Genomic DNA, 25,407 nt, shown 5'->3' on the forward strand with positions numbered 1-25,407 from the left:
ATGGTTGGAGTGAGAGGAAACAAGCAGCCACATGAAGGAGGGAAGGCTGCTGGAAGAAAGGGTGGGAAATGAGTTCATTGCAATAGTATCAGCAGTTCTAGGTTGGAACTGATGTTAACGTTTTTAGGTTGTATTATTTGTCTTTTCATCACCATAACAAAATGAGATAGTCAACTTCTAACCAGAAAGATTTTGACTGACAGCTTTGTAGATTTCAGTCCATGATCAATTGACCCCATTGCTTTTGGGCCTGTGACAAGGAAGCAATTTTGTCTAACATATATAGCAGAGCAAAACTCACTTTGTGAGTCCCACTGTCTCCTACAAGAGCACTCTCAATGAACTCAGGACCTTTCAATAGGTCCCACCTCCTTGAGTACGTGAAGCTGCAGAGGGGTGTGTGTGTGTGTGTGTGTGTGTGTGTGTGTGTGTGTGTGTGTGTGTGCATATGTATGTATGTATTGGGACCCAAAATAAGGATCTGTTGTTCTACTTTGGCATTTCACTCAGGCTGGTGCTCTACCACTTTGGTCACAGCTCTACATTGAGATTTTATGCTTGTTAATTGGAGTTAAAAGTCTCTTAGATTTGACTATGCAGAACTGGCTGAAAAATAGATGCTCTAATCTCAGCCTCTTGACTAGGTAGGTATAGGCGTGAGCCACTAGCATTCAGCTTAGGCCTCTCCTTCGAAAGACTGTAACCTGGTCCAGCAGAGCACCTAGCCGGGGATTAAGCCTACGTGTCAAATAGGTCATTGGGTGATTTCCAGTTCCAACCTATAGCTCAGGTCCAATTTTTTATTTTGTTTCACAAGTTTATTGTTACATGCATTTACTAATAACATTGATGGTATAAACTTTATGTATTTAACTTGGTATAAACAGAATCTTTTTTCACTCCGTTTCTCTTACTCGAGATACTGAGTTTGGAAATCATCTCCTATGTAACCTACATTCACAGTTTGTGTCTTTTTATTGCTGGACTGTATTTCATCATCAAAATACACCAAAATTTGTTTATCTAGTCAACTCTTGTTTTCAGATTAGCAGTATTAGAATTTGCTGAGTAAACTTATGTACAAGGCTTTGTGTGGACATATGCTTTTGTTTTTCCTGGATCACTATCTAAAAGTGGCATGGCTGAATTTTTTGATGGGTCTATGTATAACTTTTTAAGACACTTCTAATACTTTCCAAATGCTTTCACGTTCCTGTCAAATTCATTTTACATTCTCACCAATGATGTATGAAATTCTAATTGTTACTCATAATTGCTGGTGCTTGATATGATCACCCTTTACATTTGAGTCATTCAGTTGAATAGGTAAATGGAATCCCATTACTGTTTCAAATTGCATGTAACTCATAATCAGTGATGTGTGTGTGCCAGTCCTGGGGCTTGAACTCAGGGCCTGGGTGCTGTCATTTTTTAATATTTTTTTGCTCAAGGCTAGTATTCTACCACTTGAGCAACAGCTCCACTATGGTGAAAGTAGTTACTGGGAAATAAAAGTCTCACAAACTTTCCTGCCTGGGCTGGCTTTGAATTAAGATCCTTAGATCTCAGCTTCCTGAGCAGCCGGGATTACAAGAGTAAGCCACTGATGTCCCGATACAACCTTTAATGTATTTTTGTCCTGTTTTGACTATACATTCTAGTCATTTTGTTTCTCTTTGTTTATATTATACCAAAATTATAGCTTTAGCTATAAATTCTTGTCTAATATATATTTTATAAATGCTGTCTTTTAGTCTATGACTAAACAGTAATAGTGTCAAACAGAAAAGTTTTCATCTTTGATAAGCTCCAATTTAATTTTTTATCATTCTTTTTGTGTTTTTAGTTATTTATAAAAAGTTCACATACTTTAAAGTTTCATTGATTTTTTCCCTGTATTGTATTGCAGAAATTTTTATAGTTTTAGATTTTACTCTCTGACCTATTTTGGATTAATTTTTTGCTTTTGATGTAAAGTGTTAGATGTTATTTCCTGTCTTCATGCAAGTATTCAGTTAAGCTTCTATCATTTTTAAATGATTATTGTTTGGTTATTGAATTTCCTTGACATCTTTGCCTCAAGTTCTTGAAAATGTATGTTTACTTACAGAAGTACTATGTGGATTTCTTGTATCCCGTACACATTGTGCACTTTGTCTTATTGATCTATATGCTAATATTCTCATTCATACTAAAAGGATCCAATCTCAGTAACTTTGAAGTAAGACAAAAATCAAACAGCATAAACATTTACCATTTCTTTCAAATTTGTTTAGTATATTATAGGCTCATTGAATTTTAATATATAGTTACAAGTCAGCTTTTTCCCAGTGCCTGTGGCTCACGTCTGCAATCCTAAGAGTCACAGTTCAAAATCAGCTTAGGCAGGAAAGGCCATAGACTCTTATCCCCAATTAACCACCAGAAGTGGCTCTGTGACCCAAAGTCTTAGAGTGCTAGCCTTGAGCACAAAAGCTCAGAGAAAACACCCAGGCCCTGAGTCCAATTCCCACAACTGACAAAAAACAAAAACAAAAACACCTTCAGCTTTTAAAACGTCTACAAAAAATAACAAACTAGAATTTTAATTAAGATTGTTCCAATGGATTCATATTCATCATTTAGTAGCCTGTAACCAAAATACTAAAATACTGAGACATAAACTATCATATATAGGAAGAGTCTGGAAAAAAGGAACGAAAATAGCATACATATATATATATATATATCATAACATATAACAAATATTCCTATAAAGCTAAAAATACATAGTCATCGCTATTATCCTTCTCAGTTCTCTATCTATTCATAGAATCATAACTATAAATATAATTAAGTTTGTCTATTACCCATTTAAATTTTCTTTGCCCTTCCTGAGTATCTTGGCTGGTAATAGTTTTGTACCCTTCCAGTGTCCCAAACTATAGGTCTTGGCATGGGCAGTCTCATCTTTATTAGGCTGTTGTAGTTTCTACTTTTTTCTCAGGACATAAAATTTCTAAGAAATAACTCAGGGATCTCCTGTATGCCAGAATTATTGCTTCCTATTCCACAGTTGAGTAGCAACTGTGTGTTAAGGGTCTTGATCCATTATTCAGCCAACAGAGTAACTGTCTTCCTCTGCCTGTTGATTGATTCTGGCTGAAGGATCCCAAAGTAATCAGGTGACAGTCTCAGTGGAACCATTGTTGTGGCTTCTGGTGGAAGAGATACTTTCTTTTAAATTAAGACCTCTAGAGAAACAGATTCTAAAGTTGCAGAATGGGAGACACGGCATTCTTTTTTATTCTTGTTGATTACTAGGACATATAGGAAGATATTTCCAATCCCTGATTCTTCATGTATGAGTCCTCCGTAGGAAAAGTACATTTGATGGCAAATTCAAGTTTAAAAAGGAATTAGACATGGTGGGAAATTGGTGCACTATGCATAATGAAAAGAAGTAAAAAAAGGATAAGCCTTCATTAGTTATCTTTTCTTCATCCAGGGTAAGTTCATTCCCAAAGTACTGCCCTTGAATTGCTTTTTTCTCAAGCTAAGAATGTTGTGCTTGACTGGCTGATTTCATCATGTAGTGGCAATCTCTGTCTGTCTCTTCCAATTACTTCCTTAACCATCCCACCTAAACAGTAACATCTTCTTAGGGAATATGGCAGCACTTCCTCTTTACATAACACTCATTTTCCTTGCCAGCCTTTTTGATGGGGTTCATCCACACAAGCCTGTTCTTATCCTCATTCTTCCTTCATTCAGAAGGATGCATATTCCATTCCATTCCTTCTTTTCTGAAGGGAGTTGCAGTTCCTAAGATTTCCTCCAAACTCGGATAAGAGCTGTTGGTGAAAGTTAGCAAAACAGATAGGGAGGCCTTTGTCTGTTTTCTGAATGGCCCAGACTTCTGTGTTTTTTGGTAGGAAGTGAGAAGGAAATTGTTAAATTCCAACCTTTATTTTTATCTTTAACTTTGTTCAATTTCATCTAACCAAATAGATTCAAGCTAAGGACTATAATTCTAACTCAAGGCTCCTGATTTTTAAGTAGTTTATGAGAAAATTGTCTCACTCTCAAAATAGGTTGACAGTGTAGGTCTTTTATTCAATTTTCAGCATATGTATAGCTATTTTAGAGAAATGTCAATGAAGTCGCATGAGGCTCCTATCTAGATAATTTTCACCATTTTGAATTCCCCATTCATTGCCCATGGAATTCTTTGGGTGTACTATTGGCTACTAAAAGATTGTGTGTGGTTCCTTTAAATATCTGAAAATGACACTATACTTTTAGTTATTAAACTTCATCTTGCAGATTTAATTTATTGTCCCAACCTGTTGAGATTCATTTTAGAATCTGTCATTTCCTTGCAAAATTATATGTAATTTAATGTTCCCTAAGATATAGGTATGTTCATGGTTAGAAATTTTGAAATGATTTAATACCCTTCCTTATACATTTTAAATAGATAAGTTGTATGCACACACACATATGAAATGTAGCATGCATACAGTATACTTTATATACACATTTTACAAAATTATCTAAATTATCACAAAGTGATTTCCCTGGTAGTCATTGCCCAATAAAACATCAAATTAGTAATTTATCTTAAGCTCTCAGTAGTGCCTTGTTGTGATTTCAATTCACTTTTGTTATTAATGAAACTGTACATTTTTATTTATTTTTGTATCTTCTTTGGTGTATGCCACTTTAATCATTTGTCTACTTCTCTTTCTTATATGTCAAGTTCTTCTTTGTGCATGAATCTTTTGTCAGTCATAGCATGTTAACTATCTACTCTGTGGTAAATGGTCTACTCTTTTGGTAAATGGTCCGTCCTTTAATACATTTTGTTCATTTTTTTCTTTCATGCCTTAATCATTGTAGCCTTAGAAAGAGTCTTTTTCTTTTCTTTTTTTTTTTTTTTTTTTTTGGCCAGTCCTGGGCCTTGGACTCAGGGCCTGAGCACTGTCCCTGGCTTCTTCCCGCTCAAGGCTAGCACTCTGCCACTTGAGCCACAGCGCCGCTTCTGGCCGTTTTTTGTATATGTGGTGCTGGGGAATCGAACCTAGGGCCTCGTGTATCCGAGGCAGGCACTCTTGCCACTAGGCTATATCCCCAGCCCCCTTAGAAAGAGTCTTGATGTTCAGCAGTAAAATACCTTTAACTTTGCTCGTATTTTTAAAGATACTTTGAAAAAAGTTATCAAAGTGTTGTCAGTTTCTTAATCAAACAAGTTACAAGCTACCAAAACTCAGAACTTTCATTTCTCCCCCAGGAAAATGACCCTAAAATCATGCAATATCCTCAGTTGTGTAATGGCACATCTCTTCCTATTAACTAGATTGGAATCTTTGTTGTTCCTCGGATAGAGGGTACAGCATTTCTGACTAACATTTGATCACGTCTAACAATTGGAGTGCTTTAACTCACTCAAGATACGTACAAACCTTTTCAATGCCAGAGAATCCTGTAGTCCTCTGCTTTTCACAGATGATCACAGTTACCTGGAACTAATTGTTTTCTAACTTTATCGTATCAAACTGCAGGGCTCAAAAGCATGCTGAAGGATTATGTTTCTTGTATCTACAGACTTCTTGATGGCAAATCAGAATATTTTTGGCTCCTAATTGATGTCACTCCATCTTACCTACTCCTTTACGGATGCACAGAATAAGCTACCAACCTTCTGTTTGCTCCATCTTCTGGAGTCTCACATGCAATTTTTCTCTCTTCTCAGTCCTCCCAAGACCTATTCCATTTGCTTGTTTTCCTTAACATATAGTCATAATGGGGCATTGGTGACTCACCCTTGTGGTGCTAGCTACTTAAAAGGCTGAGGTCTGAGGGTCAACATTGAGGTTTGAAGCCAGTCCAGACAGACAAGTCAGTGAGACTTAACAAACATCAGCAATGGAGGTGTGGCTCAGATTGTAGGGCACTGACCTTGTTCGTAAAAGCTAAGAGAGAGCATGAGACCCTGAGTTCAAGTCCCAGTACCAGCACTAAATAAATAAATAAAATTTAAAAAGTCATAAAAAGCAAACAAAATGCAGACAAGAAACATTTGTTCACTGAGTTTGAAAGAGAATTTGTCCTAAACACCTCCTTTCACTAACATATTACTTTTTTTAAAAAAAAATGGAAGTTCTCCGAAGACCTTTCTTCTGAAGTCTATTTCATTTTGCCTGAAAATTAGCTGAATGAGGTTGGCCTTAGTTAATGAAGCAGTTTCCCAAGATGCTGTCATCTCTACAGTGTTGTTGACTGACCTTCTTCCCATGATGGTATAAGTATGCGGTTCCACTAGACCATCTTTGTGATCTAAAGTTAGAATTAGTTGACCTCCAAAGTGCACTTCTGCACTTACCTTGTATATTCTATTTACCAGCATATTTATCACTAAGTTTTATCATATACCTCAGCTTACATCCACTCATTTCTTGGCTCCATTTTCCAGTGTTGTTGGCTTTGCTACATAAGTACATCCAGACTCATTAAATATCCATCATCTTCCTTACTGCCTTGTCGGTGCTGGGTGCCTCCACCTGCTTCCCTGACCACTGTGAAGCTTCCAAGATGGCCTCCCAGGTCCCGTTCCTACCCCCACCCACTGCTGATACTAGAGCTATATGGATCTTTCAGGAACATAAAGCAATGTAGGCAACATTCCAGAGGGTTTTTTTTGCACCATGTGGAATAAAATGTAAATTTCTTATAATGGCCATCTCACTTCTTCAGTATCATCTGCTACTGCTCTTTGTAAATTCCAGCTCTACTGATAATTCCTTTTCTCCAGACATCTAGCTCACTCCTGACCCGCGGTCTTCATCAGCACCATTTCTCTGCCTGGAATGTGCCTATTTCCAACAAGGTGGTTTCCTTCAGACTTCCCTGGGTCTCAGCTCAAATGCATCCCCCTCTGTGAAAACTTTCTGGTTGTCTGATTTTGTTACATTCTCTACCCTATAGTCCCTTGTTTTCTTTAGTACCATCTTGGTTAAAACAGGCAAAGTTAGGATCATTTGAAATTACCTTGATATGGACTATTAAATTACTTTTACTATCTCACCATGTGAATAGGTAGTTCCTTGAGCTAGTTCCTTGTCTACCTGCTTGTTGTGAGATTCAGGGAGTTTTAAGAAGAGCTTACTTGGGGACAGGAAGCAGAGTCTCAGAAATGGTGCGGACAAAGAGTGAACCAGTGCAACAGTGATACCTACTAGACACTATGTTGGAAATGAACCTTAGAACTTGGAGGGAAGTAAAGTCAAGGGAAGTGGAGGGGGAGAAAATGAAGGAGGGGGTAACACTGTTTAAAAAGAAATGAACTCATTACCTTACTTAATGTAACTGCAACCTCTCTGTACATCACCTTTACAATAAAATTTAAATTCAAAATAGAAGACCTGAGACAGAGAAGCTTTGCTTTTCTGAATGTTAGCTGGATGAGCAAGCGAAATAAGGAATGCAGGCGTAAATTCTCTTAGTGACATACCCTTCTCTTCCATATTTTTTTCTTTCTCCTAAGTCTAACTTACTATTGTAAAAATACTACATTCGGTTCATCTTTATAGTTTATCAAGTATATAATTGCTAAAACTCAAGCAAATACTACCTTCAGCATATAAAACTTTTGAGATTCTTTAATTGTTTATATTATTTCATCTTTGACCAGTCATAGTGATATCAGTAACTGGTTGGATTTTTTTGCCATTTGATGAAATGTGAAAGGTATTTCCTGCTGCTGTTGTTATCCAAATATGTTTATAAATTTACTTGAATTGCTCTCATCTAAAAATATTCTTAGAATCTCTTTTACAAGTCTTGAAGCTTTTCTTCTCATTGCAAAGGAAGAAATCTAAGTCAATTAAAAGGAACATAAGCTAGAAATATACAAGCATATTTGTGGCTGGAGTTATTCCACTGTTTGTACATTTTAATGAGGTATACCTAAATGTGTGGAAAAATATAGCAAGTACTCAATTGTGTGGGGTGTAGTTATACTATTGTATGTACTTAGATCTTCTTCTTCTTCTTGTTTCCTCCTCCTCCTCCTCCTCCTCCTTCTCCTCCTCCTCTTCCTCTTCTTCCTCCTCTTCCTCTTCCTCCTCCTGCTCCTCCTCTTTCTCCTCCTTCTCCTCTTATTCGTATTCCTTTCTTTTTAATTTTTTTGGTGGGGCCTTGAATTCAGGGCCTGGCACTCTCCCAAAGCTTTTAAAGCTCAAGGCTTGTGACCATAGAACTTGAGCTATATAGCTCCCTTCCAGTTTTTTCCTGATTCATTAAAGATAAGATTCTCGCGAAGTTTTCTCTTCAGCCTGGCTTCAAACTGTGGTCTTGAAATGTCAGCTTCCTGATTAACTAGAATTATAAGTGCAAGCTGTGTGCCTGGGTAGATGTTTATTTTTTCTTGCAAATATTTTCTGATAAAAACACATAATATATTGAAACCTTTTCTGAATTGTTAATACCTATTTGTCCTTAGAAATACATATGTACATATATATAAAACTTGTAAAAACATATATAACAAGTATGTTCTGCCTTCTGTTCATTTCTGTAAGTTCTAACTCAATAAGCATGTAAACATTCCTGTAAGTTTACTAAAATAGTGTATTTGTTGGAGGTATAAAGTTAGAGGTGGAAGAATTATGCATTGTTATGACACCAGATTTGCTTACAACAATAAATTTAAAGTTTGTCTACTCAAAAGAACGTAACTTCTCTACTGTTTTAGGGGGTTGGAATTAATGTGTCCAACGCATCCAGAATTTATGACTTATGCATTATATTCCTCAATAAGAAATCTTTTTAAATTGCTTCCCAGAAATCACCAAATAGTATTTGATTTAATTTGGGGCAGAAGAGTTCATGAAATAAAATGTCCTACCAGCAGGACCACTGTGCACCTCATCATAAGTATGCCTTTCCTCTTTCCCTCCCTCCCTCCCTTCCTGCCTGCCTCCCTCCCTGTCTGCCACCCTCCCTGCCTGCCTCCCTCCCTGCCTGCCTCCCTCTTTCCTTCCTTCTTTCCTTCCTTCCTTCCTTCCTTCTTTCCTTCTTTCTTTCCACCTTTCTTCTGTCTTTCTTTTCCTCTTTCTTTCCTTCTTTCCTTCCTTTCTTCCTTCCTTCTTTCCTCCCTCCATCCCTCCCTCCCTCCCTTCTTTCCTTCCTTCCCTCCTCCCTCCTTCCCTTTTCTTTCTTTCTTCTCTTTCTTAATCTTTCTCTCTTTCTTTCATTGTGTTCCTGCCCTGGAGCTTTAATTCAGGACCTGAGTACTGTTGCTGAGCATTTTTGCTCAAAGCTAGAGCTCTAGAACTTGAACATCAGCTTCACTTCCATCTTTTTAGTAGTTTATTGAAGATAAGTGTCTCATCAACTTTCTTGCTCAGGCTGATTTTGGCCCTCAAATCTCAGCATTCTGACTAGCTAGTTACATGCATGAGCCACTAACAACTGGTTTATTTTTAGTGTCATATTTTATTTTTCCTTTCTGAATAATAAATGGTTTTCAATAATTATTTGGTATTATGATCATAACATATTGGTTCAACAGTTGGTTCGTATTGGTTCATCACTGGACATAAAAGAAATGCAAATCATAACAACATTGAGATTCCACCTCACCCCAGTAAGATGTCTATTATCAGGAAATCTAATAATAACAAATGCTGGAGAGGATGTGGCCAAAAGGGAACTCTACTACATTGTTGGTGGGAATGTAAACTTGTTCAACCCCGCTGGAAAGCAGTGTAGAGGTTCCTAAGAAGGCTGAACATAGAGCTCCCCTATGACCCAGCAGCCCCACTTTTGGGTATCTACCCAAAAGACTACAAGCAAGAACACACTAAAGCCACCAGCACAACTATGTTCATCACAGCACAGCTTGTCATCGCTAAAACATGGAACCAAGCTAGATGCCCCTCAGTAGATGAGTAGATCAGGAAAATGTGGTACATATACACAATGGAATTCTATGCCTCCATCGTAAGGAATGACACTTCCCCATTCATAAGGAAATGGAAGCAACTGGAAAAAAAATCATACTAAGTGAAGTGACCCAGCCCCAAAGAAACATAAACCCTATGGGGTCCCTCATAGGGAATAGCTAGTACAGCAATAGGCTAGTCATGGTAGAAGACCAAAGTACCCCAATAGCTACAACCGTATGATCACATAAGATGATGCCAAGTGAAATGAATTACACATTATGGAAACAAGAGTTATACCACTGTTTTAATTATTCTCAACCTGCCCTGTGCACTCGTACTACTTTTTTTCTCTTTTTCCTTGTCTGTTGGTTTGGCTGAGTGATTTGTCTAGTTTTGTTTCTCTTGTAGTCCCTTCCTGTGGCTGTACCCTCACTACCACTGTATTATATTCGAGTACCCTGAATATTGTCCGATGCGGGTAATAGAACAGGGGAAGGGAGAGGGAATACCAAAATCGAGAGACAAAGGACAAAAAGACAAACCATTCAAAAAGCAACACTTAGAAACCATTTGGTGTAAACCAATTGCACAACTCTTGGGGGCAGAGGGAAAGGGGGAGGCAGGAGGGGAGGAAATGAGGGAGGAGGTAACAAGTAGAACAAGAAATGTACTCTCTGCCTTTCATACAAGTCTGTAACCCCTCTGTATCACATTTTGACAATAAAAAAATTGAAAGAAAAAATATATGTGAAAAAATAGGATTCAAAGACAAATGTATGGCCAACCTCTAAATATTGAGTACTCTTTACTGGCTAAACTATATATATATAACATAAACATTAAAATTTATATTGTTTATATGAGATTACATCTTAAACAATTTGGTAGTGATATTTCAGTCTTAAAATATAACCATTATTTATAAATTTTAATTAATTTTCACTAAATGAATGGTAAATTATGAACTTTAATATTACTGTATATATGTTTAGGTTGTTTGGGGGCTATATAGCCATCTCTTTCAAATATTCAAGTACATGAAGCATATTAAATATCTGCATGTATTGTCATATTATCAGAAAAATATACTTCTAAACTTGGTCTTTTTAGATATTGAGACATAGGCAAGTGTTTTAATTCATTAGTACCTTAGTTGGTAAGTGTAAGGTAAGGAGTAGGTACTCTGTGTTTAATAACTCTTCTGTATGCATACGGCTACATGACAAACACAGCAATCAAGCTTGATTAAAAACTCATGGAGAGCTCTGGGTGCTGCTAGCTCACACCTGTTATCCTACCTACATAGGAGGTTGAGATGTAAGGATCCCGGTTTGAAGCCAACTCTGCATAAACAAATCAAAAAGACTTTCATTTCCAATTACCAAGCAAAAACAATTCTTCAGGATGACATTATAGCAGATGCTCAGGACTTAGCTGTATAGAAAATGCTGCAGTGCAGAAACTCAATCCGGTTCCCAGGAATGAGCGGATACTGCATATACAGTGACAGGATGATTATGCAGAGTATGCATTATCTCAATAAACATCTAAGGAACCTTTGTCTACAGCTCTGCTTTTGCTAAATATTGAGGGAAATTCCAGCAGAGCATTTAGCTGCAACCCCTGTTATCATGTAGCTTATAGTCTGGAGAGGTTAATAAGGAGCCATCATTGACCATATTTATTATTAAAGCACTTAATGAGATCACTTGTTATTGCATATGCAGTGTGAGCTCTAATGAATAAGCCATGAAATGCAATGTGACCTAGGAAGATCACCTAAGAATAGTGCAGTTAGTATGCTTACTTATAATTTTGGAATTCAGCCAATCCAAAATTTGTGAAACTATTTTATTTCATGATTATAAGAAAATCTTACTGCTACTTAAAATGTCTACTTATAGACATAAAACCCATAACTACATCAGAAGTAAAGGCTTTCAGAGCAAGATGTGCATATTGTCAACTGTCAGAAATACATTGGTATTTTGGCTGCATCTTGGACTGTGTATGCATCTACTTTCCTACCAAAGATGTCAACATAATTAGTATGTTCTCCAGCAGAATTGAGATGATGCTTTCTGGATGGGGGTAAAATGATAAGTTGTGGAATGAATGAAGATTCTCCCTTTACCCTACTGTCATTTCCTGACTTTCTACTTTCCTTCCTTTACCTCATTCCTAACTCATAACAACCAAGCTGAAAGTTTTCAAAGATTCAAAAGTGTCTACAAGTCCAACCAGGAGGTTGAGATCTGAGGATCTCATTTCAAAGCTAGCCAACTCTATGAGTCTCTTATCTCCAATGACGCAGCAACAAGATGGAAGTGGAGGTGTAGCTCAAACAGTAGTGTCAGCCTTGTGTGAAAAAGGACAGAGCCCCAGCTATGAGCTCAAGCCCCAGAACCCACATAAATGCACACAAGCAAGCACACACCAACACACACACACACACACACACACACACACACACACACTACGTAAGTCAAATCTACTTAGAAGTCCTGGAATTCAAATTAGTAAAGAATTAAGGAGCCAAGTCATTGAACTGATACTCAGGAGATTGGAATTAACCAATCTGGGGAACTGAAGAATAACTACAGAAGAGCTAACACAGAATGTGTTGCCTTCCATAAGATTACATGTTTAACTGGGAAGCTCCTAGAGTTCAGGTAGTATGTGACAATTTTGTGAGTGAAAACTGCAACTGAGAGATTTGGTGACAGAATGAGTAAGGGAAGAATGAGTGGGTGAATGAGCTGAAATTTACATCTGTTCCAAAAGCTCTGTGGCATTTAATTGTTAAAATTTTCCTATAATTTTCAGGTGATCATCTCAAATGTTAGAAATTCCATTGCTCAGTTTTAGATTAATACCAGATGATGGAAATAGAGAACGCCTACACGAAATTCTGAATATATCTCCAGTAAGAATTTAGAAATCATAACATACACATTTAAGAGTTTAAAAAGAGTATATGTGGCGCTTCATGATTTACAAGTTTGTAGGCTTCCTTTACATGCATTGAAACAGGAAAATGGCTACTCTGTGTTGGTGCTAAGGGTGGCTCAGAGATGTAGTATCTCCCCCACCTCCACCTTGTTTTTCACTTCTTGCTTATTAGCAATTCTACCATGCAGTAATAAAAAAGTGGAATGAAGTTTGAATTCATTCAGTTTTATCTGGTTACTAATTAACAATTTCTTTAGTGTTTGATTAGAAAGTGGTTTGAATGAAATTGCTGAGGCTGTGTCTCTCACAGCGAGCTTGCCTAGCAACTGCAATGTCCTGCATTCAAACTCGAAATTAATGTCATTATTTTCAAATCCAAGGCAAAGAGAAGCAGTAAAACTCTTTTAGTTCTTTTCCTTCTTAAAAAACTATCTGTAAATAGTCATACAAAGTTGCTTCAGTTCCACATGTCCATCGATGAGTATAGTGCATTTTATCAGGGCTGGAATTCAGGGCCTTGTGCTTTTACTTGAATTTCTTGCTCATTGCACTCTGCTACCTGAACTACACCTGTACTCCAGCGTTTTGCACTGCAGATAGAATCTTGCAGCCCTTTTTGGCCAACCTGGCATCAAATTGTGATCTTCTAGATGATGGCCTCCGGAAAAGCTAGGATTACAGACATAGACCACTGTTGCCCCACTTCTCTTATTCCTATCAAACAAGTAATCTAATAGTTCAAGTTCTCACTATGAATAGTGTATGAAACATTGCATGTATTTGGTACCATGTCTTATATTGTCTCTAAGACTATGGAAGACATATATGTTAAACTCATGTTCAGCAAATGATACTAGCAAATTTGGACAGCATCGTCCTTTCAAAATTGTTTAACATCTGGAAGTTGGTAGAAGTCTCCAGCCAGAGAAAAGCTCATGTACTTACTTCATATGAGTGCATATACCATCTTGGTTTTCAAGAATGGATCCATTTATAGCTACATAATTATCTATTATGCAAAGGCCTTTCTTTCTGGCTAATTCAACAGCCAGAATTCAACCAATCACAAATCAAAAATATCTGAAATTGGGCTGGGGATATGGCCTAGTGGCAAGAGTGCTTGCCTCATATACATGAGGCCCTGGGTTCAATTCCCCAGCACCACATATACAGAAAACGGCCAGAAGTGGCGCTGTGGCTCAGGTGGCAGAGTGCTAGCCTTGAGCAAAAAGAAGCCAGGGAAGCAGTCTCAAGAACAATTTTCTGAAATCCAGCACCTATAAAGATGTCCCATCACTTTCAAATTCACAGATATGCTAGACTCCAGAAACACAAAATATGACAAGTCTCGAATAATCTACTGTACTTCAATCTGGTTTTAAAAGACCACCTGCACATGGTCCTAAGTGAGAGATGCCTGCTTCCCAAACGACCCAGGCTTGAAGCACTTGTCTTCACAGTGCTTTACCAGGCTGTGTTTGCCTAAGTGGAGGGACACAGGTCTCTTCAGTAACTTGGCCAGCTTCCATATGCTGCACCTTCAGTGAGTGTAGTAATGAATATATATATATACACTAACATCGGAGGCAGATCTCTAGAGCAAACCAGATGGAAATAAAATAATGACCAGGTAGATCATAAACTGAGGTAGTAACCCTATAAGCACTTCTGAAAAACTCATCCCTATGCTGAAATGAGTTCAAAATAAGTGGTCTTCTAACCTCCTGTGGTGGGGGACGTGTGGAGTAAAAAGTGACCATCAGAGTTGGTTAACATTACTTCAGCCCAACAGGTTGGAAAGCTAGCTAAATGAAATAAGCATAACCAAGCGATGCAAAGTAAACTTTGAGCTAAAGGTATTAAGACTTCCAAGTTGTTAAATCTAGTTCGTCCTTCTGTGAAAGACTGCTTCCACTTCCAGAAAAGTAAAAGCTTGGTTCAGAATCTCCTATGTACTGCTCTCTCCTTTAGAAGTAATAAGATTGTGATGATGACAAAGGGACCATTTATAAATTAGACTGGACTAGAGCTTAAATGTAGGTTGCTTCTTTAGCATAAGGCCCTGAATTCAATCCCCAGTGCCACCAACTGAAAAAGGAATACTACCTACAATACAAATTGTACAAATACAAGTTTGTACAGTGGTTTTCCTGGCTACCAGGCCCAGAGTAAGCTAAAAATTACATTGATGCTGGGCATGGTTGTACATGCCTGTAATTCTAGCACTTGCAAGGCTAAAGCAAGAGGATCTCAAGTTAAAGTCAGCCTAGCACCTCTAAGGCCAGACTGATAGGTATCATAAGACCTGTCTCCAACAACAACAAAAATCCAAATCAAAATTCTTGTCAGTTTATCCAAGTTCTGTATGTTAGAAGTCCCCTAACCAATGTTAAGAATAAAATGCCTGAAGGTCTTTCGTGCACATTTTATACATTAAAGTCGTGTCATGGTGCTTTACGTGTGAATGTAGCATGAGAAGAGCTTTGTACAGACAGGTAGCATTTCTATTTCTCAGTGATGAGATGTGACAACACCTCTTCCATCTAACTAGAAGTCAAACCTATCAGATTTTATTGTTTTTATAATTTATGGAAGGTGAAGTTTAGGCACTGGCAGACTTCTAATTGGCTTCTTCAAATCCAGTGATTTAAATGTAACCAGTTTGTTGGAATTTTATTGTTGAAATTCTATTTTATTTGTATATATACCTGTTAACTAATCTGTAAATTGTAATAAATATATTTGCAATCAAAAAAAAAAAGCCAGGGACAGTGCTCAGGCCCTGAGTCCAAGCCCCAGGACTGGCCAAAAAAAAAAATCTGAAATTAAAGTATCTGTATCAAACACATACAAGCTATTTTCCTTGGACAAATAATAGTGATGAGTATTTGTGGCCTTGGAGATATTCTGGTAGAATTGGTAGAGTATTTTGGGTTTATGGCTTTTTACTGTTAATTTATAATTCATAAAGGTCTGTCATTTACACACATACAACACTGTGTTCTAGAAATGTCAAATTTCTATGAAAGATACTAACACAGGCTTTTGCTTTCTAAGCTCATGTTGTCTAAAACAAGCACAAATAAGTTCACAGATCATGGAAGATTCACAGACAGCTGTTTGTGTAACAGTAGTCCAGTAGAAAATGAGGGGGATAAAAATTGCTCTAAAGATCACAAAAAGTGGTACAAAGCAGAAATAAGAATTCTAGACTCACTGGTGAACCAGTGATAGACAGCTTCCTATATTCACAGATTCTCACCTTGAGTTATTTACCTTGCGTTTCAACTAATCTGGTGGAGGCTCATGCCTATAATTCTAGCTACTCAAGAGGCTGAGATCTGAGGATTTTGTTCAAAACCAGCCTGAGCAGGAAAGTCTTATCTCCAATTAACCACACACACACACACACACACACAAAACCAAAATGGAGCTGTGGCTCAAGTGGTAGAGTGCTGTTCTTGAGCACCAAAGCTCAGAGACAGCATCCCGGCCCTGAATGCAAGCCCTACAAACAAAATAAAACTTGGAAAGTAATTGCATCTGAATGGAAAATGAAGGCATTCTCCCCTTGTCATCATCACTCCTTAAAAATACAGTATAACAACTATTTACATAGTGTTTACAGCCAACAAGGCATTACAAGTTATATAGAAGTGACTTAAAGTTTACATAGAGGATGTGCATAGGTTTTCTATACATATATGCTACATCATAAAAGGAACTTGACCATCTATACATGTTAGTATCTTGGGAGGCTCTTGAACCAATCCCTGCTCATTAAAACAGATGATTTATTTGGAGACATGGAGCTAGGAAAGAATAGTCCACAGGGAGAAAACATGGACACGTCCAAGCAGACTGAAAGCAGAATGCTAACCAGCACTACAATTTGTCCAATGGAAAGCAGTTCTTCTAAAAGAAGCCAGAAAAAAACATAGAAAGATGAATGCAGTGGTACACCTCTATAGTCCTGGCTCTTCAGGGGGTAGAGAAAAGAAGACAATAAATAGTCAAAAGCTATAACAGGCATAGGTAGTATCATACGGTTTCAAAAAATAAAATATAGTCAGCTGTTGATGTCTCACATCTATCATCTCAGCTACCCAAGGAATGGAGACCTGAGAATTGAGGTTTGAAGGCAGCCCAAGCAGAAAACTCTGTGAGACTTAACTCTAAGTTACCAGCAAAAAGCCAGAAATAGAAGTGTGGATCAAGTGATAAAGGATCAGCCTCAAAAAAAAGCCAATGATAATGGAAGACCCTGAGTTCAAGCCCATACATATAAGCAAATGGTTGGGAATATAGATCAAGAAAGAGCAGTCCTGCCTAGCATGTTTGAGGTCCTAGGTTCAATATTTAGTACTGCAAAATGAAAACAAACAAAAACAGGTCAGGAGCCAATGGCTAATGCCTATAATCCTACAACTGGGGAAACTGAGAATGGAAGATTTCAGTTCAAGGCCAGTCCTGGGCTGCAAGGTATGTACCATAGTACATGCTTATTCCTAACTACCTGGAAAGCTGAGATCTCAGCTGTGGACCAGCGTACACAGAAAAGTTGGTGAGATTCGGTAGCCACAGAAACTGGGCATGGTGGTCTGTTATCTTAGCTATGACTCAGAACCTAAAATAGGCTGATCGTGGCCATCCAGGCTTGCTTAGGCAGAAAACAAGACCCCGGGTCAAAAATAACCAGTGTACAAAAAGGGCTGGAGACATGGCTTAGCAATTTCTGGCCTGACTAGCATTTGCAAGATCCTGAGTTCAAACATCAGCATCACACACACACACACACACACACACACACACACACACATGCACGCATGCATATGTACATACATATATGCATACATGCACACAAACATACATAAAGAGAGGAAGGAAGGAAGGGAGGGAGGAAGGGAGGGAAAGAGGAAGAGAGGGAGGGAGGAAGGGAAGGTGGGAGGGAGGGAGGAAGGGAGGGAGGGATACCAGAGGGATCAGATGGACTTTCAGGTTCAGCAGCTTCCATGGAAAGTAGCTCTTCACCCTGCACACCTTCCAGTGTCAGCCAGTTCAGTAACCCTGCTGACCAGGACCAGCTCAGAAAAAGATGGTATCTTTCTAAAAGAATTCCATGGCAACAGTTAACATAAGGAGGTTGGGATAATTTACTTGGGAAGTTCAGTTGCAGAGAACACTAATTGACATACAGTCGAATGTTCTGCTGTAATAGAAATGGGTTTTTGTTTTGGTTTGGTTTGTTTTTGACCTCAGCTCTCCTGCTGAAGGGCAGTGGTCAGTCAAGTGTTACTGTTGAATACTTGGAAAGTGGTCCCAGTAGATTATTTTAATTCATTTACTTTTGAAACTCAAAAAAACTTCAATGAACACTGTATATGTGCTTGATACATTGTATATTGCATATGGGTCTACCTGACCTAGACAAGGGATGGAAAAACAGGTTGTAAGATATCACAAGAAATGTACACACTGCCCTACTATGTAACTGCACCCTCTTTGCACAACACCTTGTAAAAAATTTATGTTCAATTAATAATAAAAAAATGAAAAAAAAACTTCAATGAATTTAAACTCAAATAGCCTTCTGTGACTAGTGGTGATCTACAGCAAGTTTACAGTAAAAGATAGATGGGTTTTGGGGTCACTTGGAACAGCCCTTAAATCTTCTAATTGCTAACTCTGAAACCTTGTATGTGTCACTTGTCTTCCCAGGGCCTGAGCTTCCAGCACATAATATTTATGTTTGGGGCCCTTGGTACATGCAAAAACAAAGTATGTAAATTGCTTAGCAAGACTAAGTATTTACTAAATGGGAGCGGTCAGAAGGGCAGTATTTGTGAACCTAATTCAGTTGCTTTGATACCTTTGATCATCAGGCTGAGCATCCAATGAGTGTGAGCCCAATAACACAAGATACCTTCAGGGCTGTTGCTGAGGTGGTCTGGCATCCAGGACAGGACAAACAACTAAAATGCCTTGTCTAGTCAGGCATTCTCTTATCTGGGCCTTGTTGCAAGCTGTCCAGTCCTCTCTCCTTACAGTGTGATTGTTTCCAGCAAATCCTCCCACTAGTAAAATGCATTCTTCTCATTGCTTTTGCTGCAGCCCAGAAGGACCAGATGCTGTTAAAGAGAAAAGACCAATGGAGCTTGTTCAGTCAATTGCTTTAATTTGACATACAGTTCTAAGTTCATGGAGTCTGCTCTGAGGCGCTGAGGGTTTCTCAAGTCTTTCTTCTTTTCCCCCTGTAGAGTGAAAAGCACAAATTCACAGGTCTTATTTACTTTAAGTGACAATCACACTGCTGTCATGGTTTGAAACCACTGAGTTTGAAACCATTTTGGTTTGTGGTGACTCCAAGGAGCAGCTCTGGAGAGATGGGGCTGCCTCTTAACTAAGAGATCACTGTACATTGTTGGGCAAGGAAACAGCACAAGCGTCACAGGGACCCCGCCCATGCACAGTAGGGGAGCTCTGAATATTTAGCTGAATTTTACAGTCAGAGCCAACCATTGGGACACATGCCGCTCTAGATTACAGAGCTCAATTTTCCATTCTTTTCTTACTAACCTGGATTATCATATTTCTAGGGATGTAGTCCTTCCTGTGATCTCATTTTATGGGGTTCATATCTGTGTATGATACATTATTCTTGAGTGCATAGGCTTTTATACAATTGAATTTTGATAGTGGCTGAAAGGCTAGTTCCTAGCCACTTGTAGAAAGACTAGGGAAAACACTAGTCTATGGGTTCAGTCTCACATTTTCCCCTAAGAAACAGCTTCAGTCAGAGGCTTGTGGCGCATCGTTGTTGTTCACAGTGACCTGTGAGCTGTGGTTAACACATTGATTAGTGTATAGATGCTTGCTTGGGCACTAATCATGGTTACACACTATTGGAGAGAAAAAAATCTCTTTGAAACAGAATTCCAATGACCCACTTCTACTGGATAACACTTGGCACAAGAAACTTCCAGCACAAAAAAATTAATTTTAACAGTCTCTGAAAGTCTGAAGAAAGCTTTGAGAATGTGTCACATGAAGAAAAAAATGTACTACACTGCAAGATTTGGTGGATTATAAAAGTACATTTTATTGAAGTAATTGATAAGATAAAAATTTTACCAGAATTTCTGGCTTAGGTATCTTTTTGTCCCTGGTTCTGAGCACATCTTTAATGGGTTTTTTTTGTTTTGGTGAAGGCGATGTGGATATAAAATCTATACTGGGCAGTAATAACACCCAAATAGGGACCTTAATCCTATTAAAAGGTAGGGCTCCTCACTAAATGACTTCCATGAAATACACTGAATTAGCAGTTTAGGCAGTAGATCAGGGAGATTACATTTATCATCATGCAATGTATTTCTGATTTTCAAAGCACAGATCCTATGCTTGTAATCTTTAAGACTTTATAAGTGAAAAATTTGAAAAGAAACCTAAATGGAAACAACAGGAGCAGGGAAGACAATTTATAGGTGTACTCTCTCAGAAGTTAAAGGTGTGACAGTTTCAGAGATAAGCAGCTGGAGGAAGTTGCTGATGCTATCTGGACCTGTTTCTTGCTCTGCAAGGTGTTCGGGTTTGACCTTGTTTTCTGGTAGGGGTACCTCCAGCTACAGAAGGTTTGCAAGGCCTGGCCTCAGGTGTCTCCTCATTAGCCAGGCAAAGGATGGCATTTTTCATTCCAACCATATCCTTCCAACTAAACCCAGGGGATAAGATATACTTCGCTTAGCTGGGGGAGGGGGTGGGAGGAGGGGACTGTAAGCTACCTCAGTGCAGGAAGCTGTGTTCTAGTCACACTCAATGGCAGGCAGCCATGGACTTGGAGCAAAACAATTATAAAGTAAAAGCTCTCTGGAGGAGGTGAAGCTGGCTACAATTGGTATGGGAATTACGAGAAATTGTTATCATCATAAGAAATAACTTCGTTCCATTGTCCACTGTTTCAGGCTTATGGAGTAAATGGAGGCTACAACATCATCTGTGATCACAGAAATGAATTCTTATGCCAAAGTTCCACTTAAATCCAGTATAATGTCACTTATTAAAGGCACATGCATGCATGTATTGTCTATTCTAGGTAATATTGCTTGGTAATTCAGAAGTAGATTAGCTAAAAGGGCCCACAATTTGAATACATACCTATCTATCTATCGCCTTTCTGAGAAAATACAATCAATGCCAGTGTGTTTTTCAAATGGACTACAGGGGTTAAAAAGAAACCTTTGGTAACTTCTTTTTTGGAGAGGAACTAATAGTTTGTGAATCCCTATTTTAATTAAATTCCATAACTGTTTTTTTTTTCTTTTGGATCCATTGTGAGGCTTGAACTCTGGGCCTAGCCTGTCCCTGAGCACTTTTGCTCAAGGCTAGGGTTCTACCACTGAGCTACCACGTGGCTTCCGATTTTCTTGTGGTTAATTGGAGATAGGAGTCTCACGTTTCCTGCTTGGGCTGGCTTTGAACCATGGTCCTCATATCTCAGTCTCAGTAGCTAGGATTACAAGCCTGAGCCACCAACACCTGGCTCAAATTCAGTAACTGGGATAACCTTGGATTCCATCTATTAGAGTTCCCAGGAGCACAAGTAAATTAGAACTTTAAAAAATCTTACAACAACCACCCTTCCAAGCCATTAAGCAAATAGAAAAAAAAAAATGAGCATGTCTTATAGATACAGTACACGGTGAGATGAATCACAAAAACATTTTCTCAAGTTTGAAACATCAGCTGATGCACAGTGAGGCAGCGCGTCGGGGTTGTGATTTTTTTCTAAATTCTTGATTATTTTTCCCTAAGCATTTAACACTCAAAACGACGGAAGATTTGAAAGTTCAGTGACCAGAGAGTCACCCAGATGCTGACTCCGCCCACGGCCGGGTCCGATCCTTAGGTAGGCGGGCAGTGCTGCCTGGTCTGAACCTGGGGGTCGGGAGGGGAGGGGGAGGGCGAGGGAAATCCCTGAGGGACAGGTGAGGGGCTGAGGGGGGGGGGGAGGGGACGAGGAGGGGCGGAGTCGGAGCGGGGAGGGAGCGGCGGGGCGGGGCGCCGGGGAGGCGTGCCCATTCGCGGGGAGACACGCGCCCTGGGCCGCGGCAACTCGCTCCAAGTTCCCTCCCACTCGGAGCCGACCCACGATCGCGCCCTGCCCTCCGCCGCCGCGCGTCCTGGGCCGGCTCAGCCCGCCGGGACCGCTCGGTGCTGGCGGCTGCGAGGACTCGGGGCCCGGGCAGCGCGCGCCCCGCCCGCCGCCCCGCGCGGGGGCCCTGGCTCGCCTTCCTGGCTATCCCGGGGAGCCTGGCGCCGGGCTCGGCCCTCGCCGCGGGGACTCGGGGGCCGACGGAGGTAAGGCTGTGCCGCGGTGTTGGGAAAGTGGGGTTCACCGTGGGTCGGGGTCGCGGCTGGGTGGCCGGGGGCCCCGCGCGGCGGCGCCCGGTGGTGGTGGTGGACAATGCCGAAGCCGCGCGGCCGGGCGGCGCGGAGCAAAGCCGGGGCCGCGTCTGCTGCCTGGGCGCCCAGCCCGGGTCCCCGCTGCCCGGCCTGGGGACCGCTCTGGCCCCGGTGGACCCCGGCTGGCGTTCCGGGCCCGCCATCGGGGGCAGGGGGGCGCGGCGCCCGGCGATGCATCCCGGGGCTCTGCGGGGAGGCCGGGCACCGAGCCGGGCCCGGGCCGTGGCCGGGAAAGGAGCCGGCTGCCCGGTCGAGCGAGGCGGGGCCGGGGCCGGGGACGCGGCCGGGGCTGGGGCGGGGGGATCGGGACGGGGACGCGGACCGGGACGGCGACCTGGCCCGGGACGGCGGGGTGGGGGGGGGCGGGCACCCCACTTGGCCCGGCTTGGTTCCCGCTCGGTCTAAATCCTTCGGAATCAGCAGCACGGCTTGATCTCTGGCTGCGAGGCAATGAACATCAAAAAGGCAGATATCCCCAGGCTTGCAAAGTTTGTTTCCGTCTGCACCCCGCCAGCTCCTCCCGTGGCCTCAATTGTCTCCACTTTCTTTGAAAGCGTACAGATTGCAAAAAAAAAAAAAAAAAAAAATTACATTATTACATTCTCCCTGGCTCGCTGGTGCCCCCGTCACCGCAGCCGAGCGAGGAACTTGGCAACAAAGCGCGGGTGCAGGCCGGCTTCGGGGAGCCCGGGGCCCGCACGCCCAGCGCGGCGCCCTCCTCGGAGCACCGGAGCCACTGGGTGTGAACGGCAGTGACAGGTACCCCCCCCCCCCCCCCCCCCCGCAACCCAAGGCTGGCCTGTGAGGAAGGATGCCGAGATAACTTTGCTGTGGCCTTGGTTACTCTGCAGAGTGGAAAGAAAACACCTGGTGCCCGGGCTTTTTAACCCTTTCAAGTTGTTCTTCAGGTTTATGGAGCCAAGGAACAACTCCCCCCCCCCCACCCCCCTTCCACCGAAACAGACATTCCTTCCTGCCTAAGATAAAGGCAAACATGAGGTTTTCCAAACCCTTACAGCCAAGTTAGGTCCTCTGTGAAATCTGGCCCACATCTGTGACAACAGTGCATGGCTGGCAATTGTGAGGACTGCTAACTAGTCTGTTTTTGCAACGAGGAGTATGATAGTGGAATCAGCATTTTTCTAGGATGAATAGTGTGACTTCCATTTTCTTCATTTCCTCTGCTGGCGTGGAGAATATTTATTTCCCATCCACCACATCCCCAGTTTACTCCTACTGCCATTTCTAGAAAAATACCTGTGCAGACTTCTTTTGTATTCATTTTGTGCCTTGGAACCCTGACTTCAAAGGAGGTACTTATGAAGCATAAGTTATTTTAGCATGAGACCAAGTTAATGATAAGCTGAAATTCTTGGATCTCAAATTCCCATTGATTTCCCCTATTGTATTCAACCTTTTGCCTTGTGAACTTGATAAACCATAGGGTTTAGCATAGGGCTGGCCTGTAGAGCCAGCTTGGTAAGTATTAGACAGTATTCTTTTTATTTTTATTATCAACCCATGTGGGTTTTCTGTTTAGTTAGAAAGAAATGGTGGTTTTATTTGTTGTAGTCCCAGATATTTTAAGTCATAGTCTATTTTCAGCCTGTGGTTTAATTTTAGATCAGAATCGAGGTTGCTTTGTTGTTTTGCTTAAGATTGACAGGCTGCCATGTATATTCTGGATACCTAGAAAAGATTGGTTGGTAGATTTTATGTAAGGGCCAAGACCACACAGCCTTGAACCACCTGCAGCCTGGAGCACTTCATAGGAAGAATTGATTAGCAATTTTTATAGGCCTTATTGTTCAAGGAGAAGTTTAGGCATTAGGGAAAATGTGGAAGTTGAATCTGAAACACCTTTGCTTCCTTTCCAGCTTTAGAAACCATGTTGGCCCAGCAATTAACTGCTACCCCATGCTAGAAGTTAATAAAAGATAAATACATTATTTTCTGCCTGCTCATCTGCTCAAGCATATAATTATTACTCATGCTTTGAATTTTTTTTTTTGTATTGGGGTTTGAACTCAGGGCTTCCCTCTCACTTGGCTTTTTCAGTTCAAGGCTAGCTCTATCACTTCAGCCACACCTCTGCTTCTGGCTTTTTGCTGGTTAACTGGATATAAGAGTCTCATGGTCTTTTCTGCCTAGCTCGACTTCAAACCATGATCCTCGGATCTTAGCTTCCTAAGTAGCTAGGATTACAGGCATGAGCTACCAGCACAGGGCCATGTATTAAAATCTTGAGTAAGATTTACAGTCTAACTAGCTAAGAAATATCAAAACTGCTTACTTTCCCTGAATTTGCAGTTTACATATTTTTAAGATTGCTGCTTGACTCAAACCCACCTCCTCATTGCCTTTGAAGTGACATCTTTTCCTTCTTAAATAACTTCCCTAACCTAATGGAAGGCTTTGTATTCATTCACATTGGGAGCACATGCCTGCAGAACCAGCCCTACTGTGGGCACTCACAGTGGTATAGCAGTAGGTGGCGCTGTGGCTAATGCTGGCAGCCTAGGCACAGGTTTGAGTAAGTCCCTTGGATGGAGCTATTCATTCCTTGACCCACATTGTCACCACACAGAGACTATCCCTCAGTTCTCCTAGAAATAAAAGTTTGTAATGTGTTTGAAGGCTGCCTGTGGTATTTTCAACTTATTAGGACCTTCATTTGGACAAATGAAACCATAGTGTTCTAGGTGTTAGACAAAATTGTTTGTGAAAACATTAGTCAATGGTACCTTTTATTTTTATTTTCCCATATTCATGACAAATGGACCAACCTTTGCCTAGACCTCTAGCTAATTTAGACTTTTTAAAAAATGTACCTACTTTGGCAGAGGGAAACAGATGATCAGAAACTTACTCGCATTTGGGTTTCTTCAAAGAAATAACTCCCAAGGATCAATTCTCTTTTATTCTGATTATGATCATTTTCTGGCTCCTGAGAATTGATATTCAGGATGAAGACTGAAGCTTTGTGAAGTCAAGATTTACCTATGAAAAATGTATTCATTCTATGCAGCGATGGCCTCCAGGCTAGGATGGGTTTCTGGCTTCA

General features: G+C 40.5%; 1 protein-coding gene across 1 annotated transcript; it reads left to right on the forward strand.

Annotated features, from left to right (window-relative positions):
- On the forward strand, positions 1 to 24,387 carry LOC125360638 (cuticle collagen 34-like). The gene is made up of 3 exons (XM_048358669.1): positions 1 to 61; positions 21,891 to 22,238; positions 24,221 to 24,387. The coding sequence occupies exons 1-3, from the start codon at positions 1 to 3 to the stop codon at positions 24,265 to 24,267; spliced, it is 456 nt and encodes a 151-aa protein (XP_048214626.1). The 3' UTR covers positions 24,268 to 24,387.
- Positions 24,388 to 25,407: the final 1,020 nt, after the last annotated feature.

The sequence above is a fragment of the Perognathus longimembris genome, chromosome 12, assembly GCF_023159225.1.
Source record: "Perognathus longimembris pacificus isolate PPM17 chromosome 12, ASM2315922v1, whole genome shotgun sequence".
NCBI lineage: Eukaryota > Metazoa > Chordata > Mammalia > Rodentia > Heteromyidae > Perognathus > Perognathus longimembris.